We start from the raw sequence: 19,909 nt of genomic DNA, 5'->3' as shown, positions 1-19,909 counted from the left end.
AAAAGGTTTGTTAAGTTTGCTGCATCTCTGGCTGGATTCCACACCGTCCTTCTGCGGGAGGATAGAGGCAGACATTATGTAAAACAGAGGCTAAGCAAATGCTCCGAGATTCTATAGAAAAAGAGTTCGACGGGCCACAGAACTTAATTGTATTTTCCTCTAATTTTCTAAAAGTAACATGGACCGGTTTTGAAGCAAAAGTTTGTTTGTCTGTGTTATAATTTTTTTAAAAAATAATAATAATTTTTTTCAAATTAATATTTTTTTTTAGTATTTTAATTTTTTAAAAAATAATAATAATTTTTTTAAATTAATATTTTTTAATATTTTCAGATAGTTTTTGATTTGCTATATTAAAAATAATATTTTAAATAATATATTTTTAAATAAAAAATACTATATAGTTTTTGATTTGCTGATATTAAAAATAATATATTTTTAAATAAAAAATACTTTAAAAAATAACTAGTATTATAACATAAACATTAAGTATACGTGTGTGTGATTTTGAAAAGTACTCTCCATCCTTGTCAGGTAGTCACTAGAACTTCCAGTTAGTGCTAGAAAAATTAACTTAGAAATGTTTTTCATTTTTAAAATCGAGCAACGAGTTAGAATTATAAGGTCATATTTATAGAAAAAATATATTACATTAAGATAAGAGCTATGCCAGAGTACATTAGGTTTCAAAGGTTGCAAAGTGAGGCATAAAACCTTCTTTAGAATGACAATAATCCAAGCCATACCAGACATTTTCAGGCACAAATGTTCTAAAATAGAACATATAAGAAACTGGTACTAAAGCACCGCTGCTTTCTTGATGAAGCACCTTGACCCAGCCTGGTCTCCAATCATCATTACCAACTTTCTTAAGGTACAATGAGCACACACTTCGCTTCATGCACGTTCCACTTGCCTCAAACAAGTCTATGGCACATCTTTCAAATCCTCCATACGCACCACCTTGTTTCTTAAAACCCTTCCGAGCATATAACAGCTTGGGGTTCTTTAGATGCTTCACTATGATCAAGTTCCCTGCAGAATCACTGAACCTAACACTGATGTGGTCTTTAGTTTCGGCAGATGGAGCACAAGTAGTTTCAATCTCAATTGAATATGAACAATTTTTTGATGACGATCCTTGGAGGGTGACATTCGTGGCGTTTAAAATGCCCAGAGAAGAATTTGTAATGGCTACAATGAAAAGGATCAGAGAGCTTGTTCTCCTCATCGAAAAATGTTATCTTGGTTCTAGCTAGTCTTCGTGTCGAGGTCATGCATATATATTATTGGTTTTGCTAGGATATAAAGAAGAGGAGACATAAAGGATCACTTAAAATGGTTTTGCTTTCGATAAAGGCAAGCATTTGTGGCAGTGTAAGTGGGTTACTTTGAGAAAGAAGAGGGGATCCCTTTCACTTTCAGTCGTGAAACGCTATCTTCTAACTGTTACAGATTCCGAGACTTGAAAAGAAATTAGGCGGCATCCCTTTCCAAAGATGGAGCATAATTTTAATATGGGGCTATTTTAGATGCCTCTTGTCCTCCGAGTTAACAATGATATTACATCTCACTTACTGAGTTGTGGAACCCATATGAAAATAGCCTCTTCTTTTTCTTTTTCTCGGTCCTATGCCACAATATTGCGCTCTCACCTTTTCTTATTTTTGAACAACACGATTCAAGCTTCAAAAGTATGAGAATTAGTGGCATTTTCCAATGATCCAGCTCTGGTAGTAAAGCACATATTACTGCCTATAATTAGTCACAGGAAAGCGTCCATGTTCATCATCGAGTTCTCCAATTAGCTGTTGAATAAAAAAGTAGGTTGGTTATACGTTTTAACCATGAAAACAGAGAGAGAGGCAGGCACCTGATCCTGGTCTGCAAAGTAGACAGGCCTATATAAGCACATCCGTCTCGGGCTCAGGCTAGTCTTGGGCCTGAAGAGGCTTCACACCCATGACTACCCATAATAGATATTTCTTTCCCTCTAAATTAATGGTTAGCGGCCTCAGATCACATTGCTCTCTCTTTCATACACGTAAAATTAGTTGTTACTTCTATCAAAAAATAAAAGAAAAAAACGTCGGGGTGGTATACAGCCATACCGAGCTCAGTGGTCGATTCTAGCAGAGCAACAGAGCGACTTTTGAGTTCAAATCCCACCTTTGCCAACAATGAAGCAACGTGCAGCATTGCAAATAGCAATCCCATCCATTATTGCATCTAAGGCCCTGCATGACAGTATCAATTCCACCCACAGTTGTATCATAAATCATGCCATGTTAATAATCAATCCTCCCTACTGATAAATCAAAGGTCAAAACCGTTTTTTCCCCAGTTCCATGTGCTGCAATATTCCCATTGGCATGGGAATCAACAGAATCCTTCAAAGCACCGAGGCGAGGCTGTCTTGAACACAAAACAACCCCTAACTTATCCTTGGGCGAGTGTTCATCAGTAGGCGTTTTACCAGGCGGAGTCTGGACAGTTTGCTCAGGTATCGCTTCAGTAGGAACTTCAGGGGCGTCCTCATGCTCAGCCTCTCGACTATCATCATTGGGATGTGAAGGTTGAATATGTTCTGATGGTACAAGTAGGCACACTTGCTTCCCAGCTATTGCTGACAGAACAGTCTCCTTAAATCTGGCCATGTCAGCACTCATTTTCTCCATGTAAAACATCACATCCTCTCGAAGTTTCACCATATCTTTACGCAATTCAACAAGTTCTTTATTCTTTGCAACCTGCAGCACGAAACAAACCCCAATTGTCAATGCTTGTTTATATTGGTAGATGATGCATCATAGAAGGGAGCATCTTACAACTCACCGTAACACTGTGTGATGCCATAGCGGAAACACCTCTCGTATCCAGTTCAACCTATTTTTCAGGAAGAAAAAAAAAAAGAGGTTGTTCATTAAAGAAATTCCAGAGTTTGTAAGATGTTTAGTAGGGTAAATGGAAAGCACGAATTTGAGAAAGGTGCTATAATACCTACCTTATCACTGTCCATACCTCCAAGCTTGTATACCTTCTCAAACACGAGACTTTTGGCATCTTCATCCCAATCACAAATCCGAGGTGCTAGTCCACTTGCTCTTGGTATTTTAATTTGGCCAACATTGACATGCTCCAAGTAAAAGATCTGCACAAAAATGCAAGTGTAACTATAGAGAAGCAAGATCACAACTAATTTGAAGTTGTGCGCATCAGAAGTCTATAAACGAATCCACCAAACAATACAATCATACCTCTAAAATGAGAAGACACCCAGTCAGCCGCTTAGCTTTGCTAGGCACAAAATCGGTCTCGCGATATTTCTTAATTCCACTAACAAGGCCCTCCAATGCATATTTTGCCCAATTGAGAGCGCAGACAATTGAGAGATTTTTCAAGATGCCAAAGCATGATGGACTAACATATACAGATGTGCTTGGCCGTATCACAGTAGAGATGGCATACAAAAGGAATTTTGCTTGAAACTCAGGACTGGCAGGGATTGAAGCCAAACTATCCCCCAGCTGACCAGCATGAATTCGATCTGAACCAAGGTTGTACATCATGCGGACATCCTCGTCATTTCCAATAAATTGCTCCACGCTAAGCCCAGATGATGGCAGACCCAACAGCCACTCGACTTTACCAGGAGTTAATTTCAATCTCCCTCCATGAACCTCTAACTCACAAGATTGTATATCAAACCTGGCAGCAAGATCTTCAATCACTTGGAACTTCCTTTTTTGCTTTTTAATATGCAAGAGCCCAGCAAGTCCAAGAGCATTAACTGCTTGAATCTGATCTTGATCAAACATTTTGACAACCACTGCAAACTTTCTCAACGAACACCGGGAATCAAGATATGCCTGGATGGTCAAATGTACCGTTAAAAAGTTATGGCACTTATGCTTTGCCCAAGATCAAAATTAAAAATCATATTTGGACAACTAGTTAAATCTTCATAATTTTCAGCAGGCAAGCCCCAACCCAAATTACCTTCTTTGGTGCTTCAGGGCGCTCACCTCTCTCTTTTACATGATTTTTCCAAGCATCTTTCACTGCATCTTGGAATGGTCTCTTCTCCTCCTCTGGGAGTGACTTCCATTGCTTTGCGACATTCTTTGGAGCCTGAATCCAAATCCCCCACCCCCAACCGATAAACCAATAAACACAATTGAAATATTCTGTTGAAGCAGTCGTGACATCTAAATTTCATGCAGAAAAGCTTACTTCAAACTTCTTGTACCTTCAATTTCTTCTTCCCCCCATTTTCCCTCTCTCCATCCAGTCCTTTGCTCAAGCTAGAATCACAAACACTCATCATAGTTAACACAAACAAAATACAAGTTGCCTAATAAAGGGATCAACTTTTTATTCTTCCCAAACTCACTAGTATTCAATGAAGCTGTTGTGAGGCCGCTTTTTTGACGTGCAGGATTCGTCCACCTCTATTTCATTTGCCTTCTGCTTGCGTTTCTCAAGGGAATTGCATTGTGCTCCAGTCTGCGAGGCACTGGGATACAGTAAACACAAAAATATGCCAAGTAATCATTGTTAAAAACACCTCAAAGCACCGGTTTTAAGTGAAACAACCAACTATTCAATAGATTTTAACAAACCTTGGCTCTGCGTTATCGGAACTTGATGCAGCCGCTGCATTAACACTTGGACTTTCTTGGGAATCTTCACCACCATCCATCACTGTGATGATTAACATCGCCGTTAAAACAATTTTTCAAATAAAAAGCTTATCTCATTCCAGTTTCATGCATTTATTCTCATAAATTCAGTTATTTCTGACAAAAAACAGCCGAAGGAGACGTTAATGCAATCCAAAAAACAATAAGAAATCCACAATTTGAATTACACTCTGCATTAAAGCATGAACAAAATATCCCTCAAAAGAAAAACCCGCAAATCAAAACGTAATTAACTATAAAACCCATGTTTATTTAGCGAAATTAAAGTGATTGAACATGTATCCAGAAAGGAAACGTGACACGAGAATAACCTAAATGATATTTGAGCAGCCAGTCTGCTATATAAGAAAGCACGCACCTGGTGTGTTAGAGGAGAAGGTGGCGCACGGTGAAGAAGAGACAGCGAAAGTATCTGAAAACAAAAGTGAGAGTCCAATCTAATGAATCTCAGTTTCAGTGTTTCTGCGAAAACGAAAGCCCTCTGCTGATACATTCGTGAGTTACACTACCCGGAGGCCATTTGTCGTTCGTCATTGCGCTAGTTTTTACAGTTTAGTTTGAAAAGGTCGATTTAATATAAATTGAATTCTTTTTTAATTAAGATTTTGATTTTTTTTATTAAATAAGTATTTTTTAAATTATAGTTAATATAAAATATACTACCTGGTTTGAAAAGGTAGATTTAATATAAATTGTATTCTTTTTTAATTAAGATTTAGATTTTTTTTATTAAATAAGTATTTTTAAAATTATAGTTAATATAAAATATACTACCAATTACCAAACAGATTGCTTTTGAATGACACGTCATCGGGAATCACAATCTTAGCCCTTAGGAATGCCACTTTGTCCCGGCCCATCCGGTAACCCCTCCGATCCGTCCGGAAAAAAAGTTCGTGTGCCCAGACCCATACGAGCCACATCCCAGCCCAAACAAATCTTCTTAGTTTTATCAGTAGTGGGCCATTGATGGGGCCTCGGGCCACCACCTCTGCTCCCCATTCGACAAAATAAATTGCTTTTGGGTGATTTTTATAGGTCTTGCTTTTGCTTCGGAGGTTGATAGTAATCCATGAATAAGTTGTTATTGTTTGGTATTATATTTTAAAAGTATTTTAAAAAAATTAAAAATTTTATTTTTATTTTAAATATATTTTTAATATTTTAAAATTATTTTAATAAGCTAATATTAAAGATAATTTTTTAAAAACTAAAAAAATATTTTAATCTGTTTTGAAATAAAAAACACTTTGAAAAAATAATAACACTCCTAATCACCTTATAAAACTAACTTGAGTATTTATTTATTTATTTTTATGCTTCCTAATCTCAACGGTTGAATAGTCGTTTTCTAAATCATTAAAATAAATATCGATGGAGCCTTGGACAACCAGTTGTATTCCCTATCGAGCTAAATATATAGTTTTTCGATGGATTTTATAGGTCCAGCTTTCGTTTTTAGGTAGCAATCCTGGAGATAGATTTGAATATTTAATCTATTTTATTATTATTTTCAAACATTTTAGTAATATTTTCTTATTTTTCAAACAACTAAATAGCAGTTTTTATTTTTCATTGTTATATGTATATTAAATCAATATACTATATTTTGTTTCATGCTAAAAGCACACCTTCATAGCTCCAAATTCCCCACTTTACTATAGTTCATCATGTAAGACACCAGCCATCATATAAATTACCCAGGAATAAGTTATTCCAGCACGGGTCGTAAAAGGCACATCCAATGATTTTAGCCCAGGAGAGAAATCACGAGGGGCGACGGGTTTGCCCTTCTTGAAATAGCCTTCAAGAGTGTTTTCTAGCTTCGCATTGACTATCTATTGGGGCGGCGTGTGCATTATAGCTCCATTTGATTCCACACCTATTGGATTTTTTTTCTTTCCCTTTCCCCTCTCTACATCTCAATAAGCGTGATATCCATACAAAAATCACAACAAACCTTCCGTTTATTTTTTTTGTCTGAGATCTATCCCCTCTTGATTTAATTGCAATTCATTTATTTTAGTTAATTACTTTATATTAAAAATTATTTTCAATTTCATTATCTTTCAAGTCCTTGTTATTTTAATTTTTTTAATTTTAGGTGATTTTTCAAGTTGATTTTTTCTTTGCAATTACATCCTCTATTTTTTTTCCTATCAAGTTTGATCTTCTTTTTTTTATTGTTGTTTTTTATTTAATAATTTTTTAAATATTTTTTTTTAATTTCATTCATTAATATTAAAATTATTATGAATTGAAATTCTTTACTAAACCTTGTATATGATTTTACACGTTGTAATTTTAGAAGATTAATCTAGGTATAGAAGATTTTACCGAGTTTATTTTATTTTTTATATTATTAAAATAATTGAGTTTCTTAAACTAGTTGAATCAATGACTAAAGTCCAATATTTTTTTTTATCTTTTAATATTAAATTAGTTGAAAGTATTGAACCCGAATCTAATATTTCATGAGCTTAGAATTTATAAGATTAACATATGATTAAAAGATCCACTCAAGATTATTTGATTTTTCATGTTATTAAATTAAAGTTGCATTCTTTTAACATGTTATTAAATTAAATAATCCTATCAAACATAAGCAACTCAATAACTCAAGTCTTGAATTATTTTTTTAATTCCTTGGAAACACTTACATCCCTTAACTATTTTTTTATGCTAGGTTAAAATTTTATCGATACATGGTGTAATGTCAACTACCAATATATTTTTAATTAAGTTACTCTTTTTGGATCCTTTTTCTAGATTTAGTATATTTTTCATAGTCTTTGATTCATCACATTGATTTTTCTTATTTTCATCCCATTGATTTTTCTAATTTGTGATTTGTTTTGATATAAATTGCATGGGTTGTTGCATTCTTTTTTTTTTTAATCAGATTATTGCATTCTTTTTTTTTTGAATTGTGAATTTTATAAATTAATTATGATTAACTTGAATTGATTAAATATATCATCATCTTAATATATTTTGTTCAAAATAAAGAATGGGTTTAGAAGGATCAAAAACTTTGTATTAACGTGTTAGAAAAAATCAACCCATCTCTAGTCCGATGAAAACCTACACTGGAGCCGGGTTATACTTGTTCCGGTCCAAAGCGACAGGAGGAAGCAAAAAACCAATCCTACCCGCTACCAATCTCTTAAGACAAGCCTATTGTTTCAATGACGCCTTGTTTATTGTTACGAATGACCACTCAATTTGGCATAACGTGACTATAGCACCCTCGCTTTATCCTGGAGTCTCTTTTATTACAGTAGTCTCTTCTACCACAACGCTGTCAGAATACGGATTAATTCGTCTTCAAACTATGGATGATAGACAACAAATTACAGACACATGTCCGCTGACAGATGAGCCGACTGGTCCTTGAAACATACAACGGCAGCAATCTGACGCAGTTTGTCAGATTATCTAGATAATAGTGCACGCACTTGGAAGGGCATATTTTTCAACAATCGTAGAGATGCAGATTCCAGAAGTCGATGGGCTTTCATTGCAAAACGAAAGCCCTTTTATGCTTTTTCCCTCAAACCCCTTTATACATCAGGAGTTGCAAACTTGCAAGTTGCAACCATAATCCACAACATTTACTTGACATGTCCACAATAACAGAAGGAAAATGTTACATTCAAATCCTTGCATGAAGTATCGAAATATTCGATGAATATTTTGAAGTCCCCGGCAGTATTCAGATGTGCAAAATGGTGAGCATAATTTAAGCAGGCATGCTCACTGACAAATGGCATCTGAACTTCTTTTCAAATTCCAACTTATTCTTAATTACTGTATCATCCTTGATATGCAAGCAAGAATATAGATGACTGTTCCTTGAATCATATGGTACAGCATGAATTTGATGCGAGTTGGCATGTTGTCTGGATAATAGCATAGATGGACGGGCACAATCTTCAACAATCACAAAGATGTAGATTTCCAGAACTCGATAGGCTTTCTTTGCTGGAAGTATAAGAGATTGCATTTCTTTACAAACAGGAAAACTCGCATAAATAGAATGATGTACACACCCACACATCACTGTACCATGGATTCACATGCACAACTTTTAAAGCATTAAAATACAAAAGACCCTCACGAGACTACACACACTGACACCTGCATCTATGTACGCACAGGACACATGCATGCATACCAAGCTGAGTTAGAGTATACAGATGCTCACAAGCTCTAATTCTAGCAGTTGAGGATGGACATGGGGGAGGCCAGTTGCTAGATTAACAGGTGATACCCTCACGAGACTACACACACTGACACCTGCATCTATGCAAGCACAGGACACATGCATGCATACCAAGCTGGGTTAGGGTATACAGAAGCTCACAAGCACTAATTCTAGCAGTGGAGGATGGACACGGGGGAGGCCAGTTGCTAGATTAACAGGCGATACCTGGCACTATGTAGTACAGGCACATTAGGTTAGACCCCAAGTAGGATATAGTTCAACATCAAACCAACCCAGCCCGATAGACATAGAGCACCGGCATGCCACAATTGACATCTAGAATTCCACAATTTCAGGCGAATCAAATAAATCAAGCACAAGCACCAGCGGTGTGGACCTGGTCCGTGATTTAAGTGCTTGTCCCTAACCGCCAAAGCAGATAGCCCATCAAATCCAGGCTCAACTGTGCAATATGCATGTCTTGTGCTACTATTGAGACCTAGAGTGCTGTCTTGCTATTTCAACACACCCGTGTTTGCTATTTCTTCCCCTCCAAATTTAGTTGCCTTAAGTACTTGTTAACTTTTAATCAGTCTCATATCCTAGAATTGAACAGGATAAAGTTACCTTAGCGATTGGTATTTTTGCTCGTACTGAATCAATCAATGAGAAATCAATATCAGCCACAGCAATCCCTGTTGAAATGCGATCTGCAAATTAAAAGAGAATCAAATTAGTAATCAGTAAATTCATCAAACAAGCTAATGGGATATAAACCAAAGTACACAGCACATACTATAAAAGCACCACCCGCTAGAGAAAAAGAAAAGAGAGTGGGAAATTATCGACGAGTCCATTGGATGAAAAAAAAACATGTAATGCAAATAGAAATGCATTCACAATAGACTCTTCACTCTGGATAAGAAGAAGCACTAGAATGAGAGACGTTAATTCTCACCAGGCAATCGACCAACAACAGTTCCCCAAGGATCAATTATTAAAGTGTCACCATAGCTTTCTCTTTTATCATTATGCTTTCCAGCTTGTGCAGCAGCTATTACCTGATAAAGGGGAAAGAGATTTATTACCAGGCTTGCATGGTTGACCCAAAATCATAATTCTGCTAAGATAAAAATGAATTCATACATAGCATTGAGTCTCAATTGCACGAGCACGAAGCAAAATCTCCCAGTGTGCCTGACCAGTTATTTTTGTAAAAGCAGAAGGTACCAATAAAATCTGCAAATTATAACAAACGCTTCAAGTTTTACATGATAAATCATAAAAGTCAAGCTATACCAGAGAGTAGAAAAATTGAATTATACCTGGGCTTCGTGCTGGAACCTGAGCTGCTGGTATAACTCTGGGAACCTCAGATCATAGCAAACTGAGAACCCCAGGCGTCCAACAGGACTGTCGACTGAAACTATATCCTTCCCTGGATACATAATTAATATAGATCAGTTACTCCCAGAAACTTGTGTGAAAATGCACTAATTAGGAACAGGAGAGATGAAAATGCTCCCAGAAGCATGGGAAAATTTTACGAATGCATTACCCATGGCTAATTTTATTAGAAAACTCTATGAATCCAAATATTTGGATCAAAGAAAAATAAAGCATTAGAAGGTCTTCATCAAGATCATCCAGACAGCATGCCACATCAGGCATATTGGCTGGCAGTGACTTGTTTTGCCATAGATTGGCAAGAATGAGGTTCCAGAAGCACAAACGTCAAAAGTGAACCAATAAAATACTATTTTATATCTGTCAGAAACATTTGAAGAGTGACCCAAATGCAGGTGCTGGCAGGTGATAAGATATTTGTTTATTCAACATGCAATTCAGACACACGGATGAAGAACTCACCAGGTTCTGTAAAGCTGCTTTCCTTGTATACCCGTCCACCAGGAACATCCACATCAAACCTTAATTTTGAAAGAAAACTTTTATTTAGCTCCCAGATGGATAAATTAAACCATGATATGCACGAATTAATATAAAAGAAAGAATCGACGTATGAACTTCGAGCAAGCAATACTCATACACTCATATACACTAAAGAACTACAGTGATAAGGGGAGAAGCATCACAACAAAACCTAGAGTTAACCATCTTACAAGTGTATTTTACTATAACTGCTTCTTATACTCCCACAGTCATCAATGACAACATGCGTGTTGCGCAAGTGTGCATCGTCAGATCCTCTCTCTTGGAATCCTCCAAGGGACAACCAAATGCCGGACTCCCTGCAATCCAAAAGACCAATCCACTTACAATTCAGTAACCATAACCATAAAGCAATAAGAAAATTCTAATATTTTGCCAAAAAAGAATATGATGGTCAATGTCTATCACCTACAAGGCTACAAATAAAATCATAAAGCAGGTAAAATAAAGCAAAATCATATATTACCTGGCCAATGAACAATACTGTTGCATAATCGGTCCATCCAAAGGCTCCGCAATGTTAACGCTTTCCCCATCCTTGTCCGCAATGAAAGAAAAACTTTCCGGGAAACAAACCAATTTTGCCCCTTCAGCCACTGCTTCCTTCACATGACAACCCCACCACCAAAAAAAAAACAATTAGCAGACGAATGCTAGGCACAGTCGGAACAAAAATTAGTATAATAACAACAAAACTGTGTGCTAATGAGAAATCAAAAGCGAGTTTACTTTGACGAGGCGAGAGCAGGTTGCGAAATTGGCAGCCAGGTCGTTGATTGACGTCATCTGAGCTGCAGCCACTCGGACTGAGTTGGATGCCATGGCTGGCTCGCTGGAAATGGTGGCCCGTGATTGAACGGTCAGTGAGGTGAAGCGCGCGTGGCGTATCGGACAGGGAAGAGTTCTGTTGCTGTTCAGCCTGACGAAAAAGCGGTAGTTGTGAAGACAAAATGGCATCGTTTGGTTAGAGAGAAAAAGATCTTTCGGTGATGTTAGCTGAGAAAACAGAATTTGTTTCCTTTTACATTTTTGTCCTTGTTGTTTTGGTTTGTTTTCATAATGGTTCTATTTACTGATCTTGGCCCCCGAGTAGCGGAGTCTTTGCATTTTGCTATATTTATTTGGGCCGTGCTGTAATTTCCTTTTTATTTCACGCCTTTTGATTTGATTAGAAAAAATATCATTAAAAAAAAGAAATAAAAAACATATCACCCGTGGCCGAGACTACAATATTTATGAGAAAATACGTAAAAACTTCTTAGAACTGAACGTTTATCTTACTAACTAAACTAAATATCAAGATTTGATTAAATTGTAAATGAGCAATTCTCCTCTAAATATTATATTTTTAGTCTCTCCAATTTTGATTTCGTTAAGTAAGTTCTTAGATGGATCGACTTCCAAGACCATAGGAGATCAACAGCGTGCTTGAACCGTCCCAAAAACTTGAATTTCACAAAAATATTTCTTTCTAGTTGTTAATTAGGACTTCGGTAAGAAGCTTTTATATGTTTTCAATGAATATGAGATTTATTTTCTGTTTTTATTTACAGAAGTCGTAGTTTTTAGATGTGATCGGTAGCTGATTCAGTATAACATCGGGATTTCAAGTTTTAATCAGTTTATTACATCAATTTTTTTAAAATAATTAAAATAATATTATTTTAATTAAAAAAATAAAAAATAAAAAATTATAATTAAATTTTTAATTCGTTCTTATCGAATTAACTAGATCAATTCAAGTTTTTTTTTTTTAATATAATCCAACTTCAACTCCAAATTGAATCAAGTTTTAAAACATTGAAATATTTAAAATCTCAATTTCATTAAATTTATAATAAAATTCTTTATCAAAAAAATTAAATCATATGTTTAAATATTTTCTTTTTAAAAATTAATTAGACTTGGTGTGTGTTTATATCATGATAAAAAAATATTTTTTATTTAAAAATATATTGAAATAGTTTTTAAGTTATAATATTAGCACTTTAAAATTATTAAAATATAATAAAAATATATTTATTTGATATTTTTTATTTTAAAAAACAGCCACACACAAGCGAAATCGTTTAAGTAGCTTTCAACTTTTAAATATAAATAATTTTCATTGTTTTACAAATGTATGAAATGTTATTTTTTGGCTTATTATAAGTGCTCGTGACTTTCAGCTTTTTTTTTAAATCAAGTATATACAAGGACCATCTTATCAATCATTTCAGCATGTTTTAAAACCAATAATAATCATTATCATCGATTCAACTTTCAAATATATTTTTTTAAATAAAAATAAATACAAAAGAAAACCAAACTTAATCATTTTCTTTTTTAATTTTACTATAAAAGGAGAAAAGAAGATGAGTAAAAGTTGCCTGAAATGATGGTTGGTTGCAAGGTCAAAGTCAAAACCCTCCCACGAGGCAAGTAAATTAGAAAAACAAAAACTGAAAAAAAAAAAAAAAAAACTGAAAATCACCGCCTAATAAGCCCATAAGAAATCAGAGAAGAAGACGTTCTTATCATGGATTTCCATTAAAACCCAAGATTTGCTGTATAGATAATTACAGTCCTCTCTTTCCTTAACCAATCACAACTCCTCAATCTCTCTGTCCCTGTCTTTCTCTCTCTAGATCTACTTTTAATACAACCTTATTTTTTGTTAGAACATATAAAATCCCTTCCCTTGGATTCTCTCATCTAGTAAATCCTTCAAAGTTTTGGCCTTTTAGCTTTTATTTTAAGGCTTCTGCATTGAAGGATCATAAAGTTTTGTTCCTTTCCCTTTGAAATTGATGACAAGGTATGCTCAGGAATTTTTTTGATTCTCAAAAAAGAAGAAAAAAAAATGTTTGCAATTCCTTTATCCAATTTTAGTACAAACCCATGTCAAATTTGATTCCTTCAAGGGTATTTGGTCTCGAGACATAATTTTTAATTGCGTGGACAGTACCCATGATCTTTTTTTCTTTTTCTTTTTTTTTGTTTTATGTTTCAGGGTGATGGTGTCTGCAATTTGATTGACCAGAATCCCTCAAGGCAACTACATATAGATTCCCAAGGTGTGTTAAAGAATTATCGTCGGATAGTTGATAATTTACCATGATTGTAAGTTTTGTGTCCTTTTCATCTCATGCCTCTTAATCATTAAAATGTTCGATTTGATGGTGCTTGCATTTGATAATTGTCTCAAAATTGAAACTTCTCTCTCAAATATTGTGGCCATGCCATGATGACATAATTTTGGTTTTGCATGTCCTAAACTCCGCATAATGCAGTTTATGGATGTGCAAATTCACTTGGTTTACTAGATTGATGGTGTGTTGAAATTTGAATTTTTGTTAAGCCCATATTGTGCAGTTTCTGGACCTGCACAGAAATGAGTTTGTTGTATCTTGAATCTCTGATGAGGTAATGCTTCTTGCGTTTTGGTTCCTTCCTAAATGTCATGCTATGTAGTTTATGCACAATTCATCATTTGTTGTATTGTGAAGTACTTGTCAGATCTATGGCCTGTGGATTTGCATACAAAATCATCAATGCAAGTTTTTGGACATACTCGTTGGTTTCATAATAGTGTACCCTCTGCAGATTAATGGTGTCTGCATTTAATGCGGGTTTGATTTTTGATACATCTGTTGCGGGATTAGAGATTGGTGAGAAACAAGATCCAAGAACAGTCGCTTATATACTTATTGATACTGATTCAAGGAATAGTTTGATTTCTGGGTTATTTGGGAGAGAATATGTGAGTGATGGTTTCAACGTCATTGATGAGAATTGTTTCACCCTGTTGGAAGCCTTCCGTCGAGGGTGAAAATTCAAGTAATGGTGGTGATGCTGCTGGTAGAGCTGAGGGCTTGTTATGGTACAAAGATTCAGGTCAGCATGTTAATGGGGAATTTTCAATGGCAGTAATTCAAGCGAACAATCTATTGGAAGACTATAGTCAACTTGAATCGGGGCCAATGAGCTCAGTTGACCCAGGTCCTCAAGGAACATTTGTAGGAGTCTATGATGGCCATGGAGGTCCAGAAGCTGCCCGGTTTGTAAATGAACGCCTTTTCGAAAACATAAAGAGTAAGTTTTTATTACTTGTCTATGATGAACTTCATTCTTATTCAAATGATTGTATCATGTCATTCATGGAATCCCAATCTGGTCTTTTGATTTTTCTATGATTGGTCCATGATTATCATTGGTGATATCTAGTTTCCATGTATGGTAATGATTTGTTTTCCATTCATCTTGATGTTTGGGCTATTTGGAAGTTCATGAATATGATAGATAATTGCTCTGTGTTTTACCCCCTCAAATACTATACATCCACCATCAAGATTCTTCTGGGGCCAAATTTTCTTGAAAAACCTGCTTTTGCATGATCAGGTTAAAACAAATTATCTAAGTGATTTTTGGATATTTTAAAGAATCTTTTTACTTGGATTTCAATCAGGGGACAGAGAGAAGTTTCAGAATATGTGCAAGTTATATAAGATTAATGGAAATTCAAAATTGATATCAGCTGTAAAGATCTTTTCTAGATATATGTATGTTGTCTTAGATTGACGGAAAGTCAAAACTAACTCCAACTTAAACAATCTTTTTAGAATAATGACAATGGATGTGTCGACTCCTTCATGTTCTGAGCTTGAAAACTTCATTTTCCTGTTGCTGCACCTCCTTTACAATGAGTGGCTAGAGTACTTGTTACTACCATAATTCATAATGCAGACTGCCTTTCCAATTTCATTGGCGTATTATACTCTTTCTCTCCCTCTCTATCAGTGTGGATGTTTTATTATTTTCTGGATCTATGGATTGTGTATTTGGGGGTACTGTTCATTGCAGTTGGGAGTCTTGGGTGGTTGTGCAGAAGGTGGCAGACTAATTGTCTCTGACTTGGTTTTGGGGTATTTCTGTTGGTTCTGTAGGATGAAAGAGTTTAGGACGTCATGGTTTTGCATCTTCCTTGCTGTTTTTTGTTGTACTTGGTCAGAGTGTTTAGAAATTTATACTCTCTGAAACAATTGTTATGGGCCTGGATAGTTTTTCTTTCTTCCCTGTGGCGTCGGGCTTCAGGTAGAGGTGTTTCCTAATTGGATATTGAGTGGGATTGGGCTGGTTTATTATGAATGGTTTTCATTTCCGAGTTTCGTTTATTTGGAGGATAGCTTATTCTCCTTAAAAGTTTTTCTATTTGTTTGGTTGATGTCTTAATACAATTTTCTTTTATCCAAAAAAATACTTTTCTGCCTAGTTTTACTTCCTGTTTATATAGCTAATGCACATGTTTACTGACTTGACAGCTATTCATGGTGCAGAATTCACTTCAGAAAACAATGGAATGTCAGCAGATGTTATCAACAAAGCATTTTTGGCAACAGAAGAGGAATTTCTCTCTCTAGTGAAGAACCAGTGGCTACATAAGCCACAGATTGCTTCTGTTGGTGCATGTTGTTTGGTAGGTGTAGTATGCAGTGGTATTCTCTACATTGCAAATGCAGGAGATTCCCGGGCAGTGTTAGGAAGATTGGAAAGGGCCATTAAGGAGATCAAAGCAGTTCAGCTATCATATGAACATAATGCAAGTATAGAATCCGTGAGAGAGGAGTTGCATTCATTGCACCCCGATGATCCACATATTGTTGTTCTAAAGAACAAGGTTTGGCGTGTGAAGGGTCTGATTCAGGTGACCTTTTCTATGTCCCACTAGGTCCCTGTAGTTTTCTTATTATTTCTATGATGATAAATGGTGACATTTTATATTCTCGATTATTGATGCTACGATCTAATCTATCGGCAAATCTTTGTTTCTTCCACAGATCTCAAGATCTATAGGTGATGCCTATTTGAAAAGGGCGGAGTATAACAGAGAGCCTCTGTTAGCTAAATTTAGATTGCCTGGACCCTTCAATAAACCGATTCTTAAAGCTGAGCCAACAATTTTAGTGCAGAAACTCTACCCTGAAGATCAGTTTCTTATCTTTGCATCAGATGGCCTGTGGGAGCACCTAAGCAATCAGGAGGCAGTTGACTTTGTCCACAGCTGTCCACGTAATGTAGGATTGCTGTTTATGATTTCAACTTTATTTTGCCTTCATGTCACTTGCTGTGTTTATGGCTGTCTGTAATCAAGTCCAGGGAACGATGACTTCTAGAACTTTCAGAATCATCCTTTCCTCTGCTTATGAAGAGACCTCAACTTGTCCTTGTTTTTGCAGGGTGTTGCAAGGAAACTTCTCAAAGCTGCACTTCGTGAAGCAGCAAAGAAAAGAGAAATGAGGTATTCGGACTTGAAAAAGATTGATCGTGGTGTCAGGAGACATTTTCATGACGATATCACAGTCATAGTTTTGTTTCTTGATTCTAATCTTGTCAGTCGCAGCTCCTTCCGCGGGCCCCTAATTTCCATCAAGGGAGGTTATGGTGTCTCTGGAAATGGCAACACTTAGCTCGAGAATTCTTGCACTCTATCCCCATTTCTTCGTTTGTATTGAGAAACAATTTTTTCTTTGATGAGGAATGAGCTTAAAGAATTTTCCCCCCATGTTTTTTCAAATGTATAGCCACGCATCTCAGAAACCTACTTTAATCTGTTGAAAGACCTCCGCAGGTTAGTATAGTTGATGCCATGACACAGAGATACCTCAGCAAAAGCCTTTGTTAGTAGCTGTCTGGTTGTTGGCATATGATACTTGATAATCTATAGTTTAACTCAACTGCCTCGAGGACTAGAAAGAATAACCCAGTTTAGAGTGAAATTCACAATATTGTTCAGCTATAGTTCACCGAGTTTTCGTTTTTTGTGTGAATCTGGGTCTGCCATCTGGCCCTTTTCAAGCCTGCCGTGTATTTTCTCCTTCAGCTTTCCTTGACTGGCACTGCAATCAAATTATTGCGTTTCGTCTGTTTGTGCTTCTCTTTTTTTAACCGTGGGAATCCTGGGGCTAGCTTCTTACATCCCGGCGACACCAACGTATGAATTTTCTTAATCAACTTTATCGCAAGCTCCTTCTGCATTCTGCCGAAATGATAATGATAAAGCGGGGAGTAAATCCACTTGCTTGTCACAATCTCATTTTGCATTCCAACCTCAAATTATAACGTCAAATCGATTTTTTTAACAAGCATAAAGAAATATTCGGTTATTATTAATATTAATCTAGTATAAGCTGATATGTGCATGTTAAAAATTAACTTGATATATTAAAAAAAAATAACTTGGAAGACTCTTCAAAATATAATGACTTAAAAAATTTCAAGATAGTAATTTTTTAAAATATTAAAAGAAAAATATACTAAATTAACTTAGGATAATCAATGTTAATTTATTAAATCCACCGCTCGTATTATGGGATTACCATAACCATATAGAAATCAAATCAAAACAACTTATAAAACTCAAATCTCAATCAACTCAATATTAAAGATAAAATTTAAAAAAAATACAAAAAAACAAACAATTTGAGTTAACCCATCAAATGATTTATATAATTAAGATATTTTTATAGAAAAATAAATAAATTATAAAAATTGATTTTTAATTAATTTAATATTTAATGAATAGTGAAAATAACTTAAAAAACAGCCTCAGGCTTTTTACATGACTATAATCCGTGGGATACCACCTTCTAAAATGAAAAGCATGGCTGTGCTGTTTGTATCTTGATACAGAATTGTGCCACCCATATCAATAATGGTCCTAGCCCATGGTTATAAAGCATGGTGATCTGAGATGGACCGGAAAGGAGGACAGGATCTCCCCTGTATGAGGTCCTCCTATTACAGGAACCGCATGGGTAAATTCAGTGGCAACAAGAAAATTTACTTGTAGGTTTTTGTTGATGTTTTTGCAGTGTCTTGATGTATCTATATCTCATCTCATCTCGATTGATACTAGCTTCCACTAAAAATATTATATGTTACCGTTGATTAAATAAAAATATATCTATATCTCAGTTTAGGATTCTCCGAAGCAAGCTTCCTTCCGTGTGTTTTAAATGCAAGAACCTAACTACGTTTCAAAAAACCAACCGATCGACGAACAATGGCGCATTACTGCCTGTGAACTATTTCAGTAGTTCGTCACCGCTGACATCCTCAAAACATCCTTCCCTTCGTTTCTTTCGATCTAACCTCCAAGAAAACAGCACGATTCCTAAACGCTAATGCCATAAAACTAAGCAAAAACAGAACCAGTTCCATATCTGCAACAAGGGTATGCCACTTGTCCTTACATGTGCATGCTTGCATTAATTAGATTGGTGGTTAGTGTTTCTGTTTGGTTGCTTTCTAGCTGACAGAAGGAAAGATAAATAGTTTTCCCATTTGGCAATCAAATAGGGCAGAGTGTTTTTCCATTCTTTTTGCAGATTTTAAGGGTTTTTTTCCTTTCAAAATTCTGAACAGAGGTGAGAAAGAAGTTCTTTCACCAGCTCTCACTTCTCATTCAGACCCACCTCCAGTTTTTTATGGAATAACAAGTTATGTTCTCGTTTACTTCACTTGCTTACAAATTTATAATGCTAAAGGCATTTAAGAAAAATGGTATGTTCTCGTTTCCGAAGCCCGAGGCTTGTGTTCCTGAAGGCATTTAACAAAAATAGTAGCTAATAACCCCCTACTCTAACAATGTTTCTTGTGCAGGTTATATTTCAATGAAACCCCATTACAATACCCAAGGATGCTTCTCGTTTATATATCCATGTCGTGGTAATGTGTTTAACGCCGTCAGGCAGGAAAAAATACACCATGGTTTCTGCTTGTTTTTTCAGCAAGCAAAGGCAGCCTAAAACGACCCAAATATTGCTTAGAGTGCTAGCTACAGTATCAGCCTCGTCAACATGTGGCACTGTTGATGCTAGAGTAGAAGATCTGAAGGAGGTTCTTATCGTTTACAAAGCAACATATTGCAAGGTCATGTAAAAGCCTCCACATGCATCAGGTTCGAGTACGGCTGTCAATGTTATCACTTCCGAACTTACATCACGAAGATTGATTCTCGGTGATGCGGACACGCATAATGGTAACTCCCTTGATTTGGTGATCCTGTCTT

General features: G+C 35.8%; 4 protein-coding genes and 1 long non-coding RNA gene across 9 annotated transcripts; 1 reads left to right on the top strand and 4 right to left on the bottom strand.

Moving 5' to 3' along the window:
- Positions 1-679: 679 nt before the first annotated feature.
- LOC105127663 (uncharacterized) lies at positions 680-2,221 on the bottom strand. The gene is made up of 2 exons (XM_011029042.1): positions 2,170-2,221; positions 680-1,194 (listed from the first exon to the last, which is right to left on the bottom strand). The coding sequence occupies exons 1-2, from the start codon at positions 2,219-2,221 to the stop codon at positions 680-682; spliced, it is 567 nt and encodes a 188-aa protein (XP_011027344.1).
- On the bottom strand, positions 2,172-5,268 carry LOC105127453 (uncharacterized). Its single transcript, XM_011028766.1, has 9 exons — positions 5,062-5,268; positions 4,623-4,704; positions 4,394-4,516; positions 4,250-4,304; positions 4,000-4,131; positions 3,258-3,869; positions 3,005-3,151; positions 2,836-2,886; positions 2,172-2,750 (listed from the first exon to the last, which is right to left on the bottom strand). Exons 2-9 carry the CDS (start codon positions 4,700-4,702, stop codon positions 2,289-2,291), a joined length of 1,662 nt encoding a protein of 553 aa, XP_011027068.1. The 5' UTR covers positions 4,703-4,704; positions 5,062-5,268; the 3' UTR covers positions 2,172-2,288.
- A 2,726-nt stretch (positions 5,269-7,994) lies between these two features.
- On the bottom strand, positions 7,995-11,879 carry LOC105127452 (nitrilase-like protein 2). 2 transcript variants are annotated; one of them, XM_011028764.1, is made up of 9 exons: positions 11,590-11,879; positions 11,327-11,463; positions 11,031-11,159; positions 10,780-10,838; positions 10,236-10,348; positions 10,057-10,149; positions 9,869-9,971; positions 9,538-9,620; positions 7,995-8,226 (listed from the first exon to the last, which is right to left on the bottom strand). In XM_011028764.1, the coding sequence occupies exons 1-9, from the start codon at positions 11,815-11,817 to the stop codon at positions 8,221-8,223; spliced, it is 951 nt and encodes a 316-aa protein (XP_011027066.1). In that variant the 5' UTR covers positions 11,818-11,879; the 3' UTR covers positions 7,995-8,220. The 2 variants fall into 2 exon arrangements, with proteins under 2 accessions (XP_011027066.1, XP_011027065.1); XM_011028763.1 differs by lacking the exon at positions 7,995-8,226 and adding an exon at positions 8,296-8,687.
- LOC105127451 (uncharacterized) lies at positions 8,709-9,129 on the bottom strand. Its single transcript, XR_842632.1, has 2 exons — positions 8,995-9,129; positions 8,709-8,843 (listed from the first exon to the last, which is right to left on the bottom strand). It is a non-coding gene; the product is annotated as an uncharacterized LOC105127451 (long non-coding RNA).
- Positions 11,880-13,289: 1,410 nt separating the features above from the next.
- On the top strand, positions 13,290-17,694 carry LOC105127449 (probable protein phosphatase 2C 38). Of its 4 annotated transcripts, none has more exons than XM_011028759.1 (6): positions 13,290-13,657; positions 13,853-13,916; positions 14,446-14,934; positions 16,161-16,543; positions 16,677-16,913; positions 17,076-17,694. In XM_011028759.1, exons 3-6 carry the CDS (start codon positions 14,610-14,612, stop codon positions 17,304-17,306), a joined length of 1,176 nt encoding a protein of 391 aa, XP_011027061.1. In that variant the 5' UTR covers positions 13,290-13,657; positions 13,853-13,916; positions 14,446-14,609; the 3' UTR covers positions 17,307-17,694. The 4 variants fall into 4 exon arrangements, with proteins under 4 accessions (XP_011027061.1, XP_011027062.1, XP_011027064.1 ...); XM_011028760.1 differs by having other exon boundaries at positions 13,853-13,962; XM_011028762.1 differs by having other exon boundaries at positions 13,295-13,657; positions 16,176-16,543.
- The last annotated feature ends 2,215 nt before the right edge of the window (positions 17,695-19,909 follow it).

This window comes from Populus euphratica, unplaced genomic scaffold (genome assembly GCF_000495115.2).
Source record: "Populus euphratica unplaced genomic scaffold, PopEup_1.0 scaffold13.1, whole genome shotgun sequence".
Classification (NCBI taxonomy): Eukaryota; Viridiplantae; Streptophyta; class Magnoliopsida; order Malpighiales; family Salicaceae; genus Populus; species Populus euphratica.
Note: the sequence above shows the minus strand (reverse complement) of the source record. Positions and strands in the feature narration are given on the sequence as shown.

Excerpts from the sequence above, each read along its gene's own strand:
- LOC105127663 (XM_011029042.1), bottom strand. The coding sequence starts at position 2,221 with ATGGATGGGATTGCTATTTGCAATGCTGCACGTTGCTTCATTGTTGGC. Across the intron at positions 1,195-2,169 it reads TTGCTTCATTGTTGGCAAAG|CCATTACAAATTCTTCTCTG; the intron begins GTGGGATTTGAA and ends TTTTCATTGTAG.
- LOC105127453 (XM_011028766.1), bottom strand. The coding sequence starts at position 4,702 with ATGGATGGTGGTGAAGATTCCCAAGAAAGTCCAAGTGTTAATGCAGCG. Across the intron at positions 3,870-3,999 it reads GCCCTGAAGCACCAAAGAAG|GCATATCTTGATTCCCGGTG; the intron begins GTAATTTGGGTT and ends TTGACCATCCAG. Across the intron at positions 2,887-3,004 it reads GAGGTATGGACAGTGATAAG|GTTGAACTGGATACGAGAGG; the intron begins GTAGGTATTATA and ends CCTGAAAAATAG.
- LOC105127452 (XM_011028763.1), bottom strand. The coding sequence starts at position 11,817 with ATGCCATTTTGTCTTCACAACTACCGCTTTTTCGTCAGGCTGAACAGC. Across the intron at positions 10,349-10,779 it reads AAGCAGCTTTACAGAACCTG|GGAAGGATATAGTTTCAGTC; the intron begins GTGAGTTCTTCA and ends TTATGTATCCAG. Across the intron at positions 9,972-10,056 it reads CAATTGAGACTCAATGCTAT|GTAATAGCTGCTGCACAAGC; the intron begins GTATGAATTCAT and ends CCCCTTTATCAG.
- LOC105127449 (XM_011028759.1), top strand. The coding sequence starts at position 14,610 with ATGGTTTCAACGTCATTGATGAGAATTGTTTCACCCTGTTGGAAGCCT. Across the intron at positions 16,544-16,676 it reads GTGTGAAGGGTCTGATTCAG|ATCTCAAGATCTATAGGTGA; the intron begins GTGACCTTTTCT and ends TTTCTTCCACAG. Across the intron at positions 16,914-17,075 it reads TCCACAGCTGTCCACGTAAT|GGTGTTGCAAGGAAACTTCT; the intron begins GTAGGATTGCTG and ends TTGTTTTTGCAG.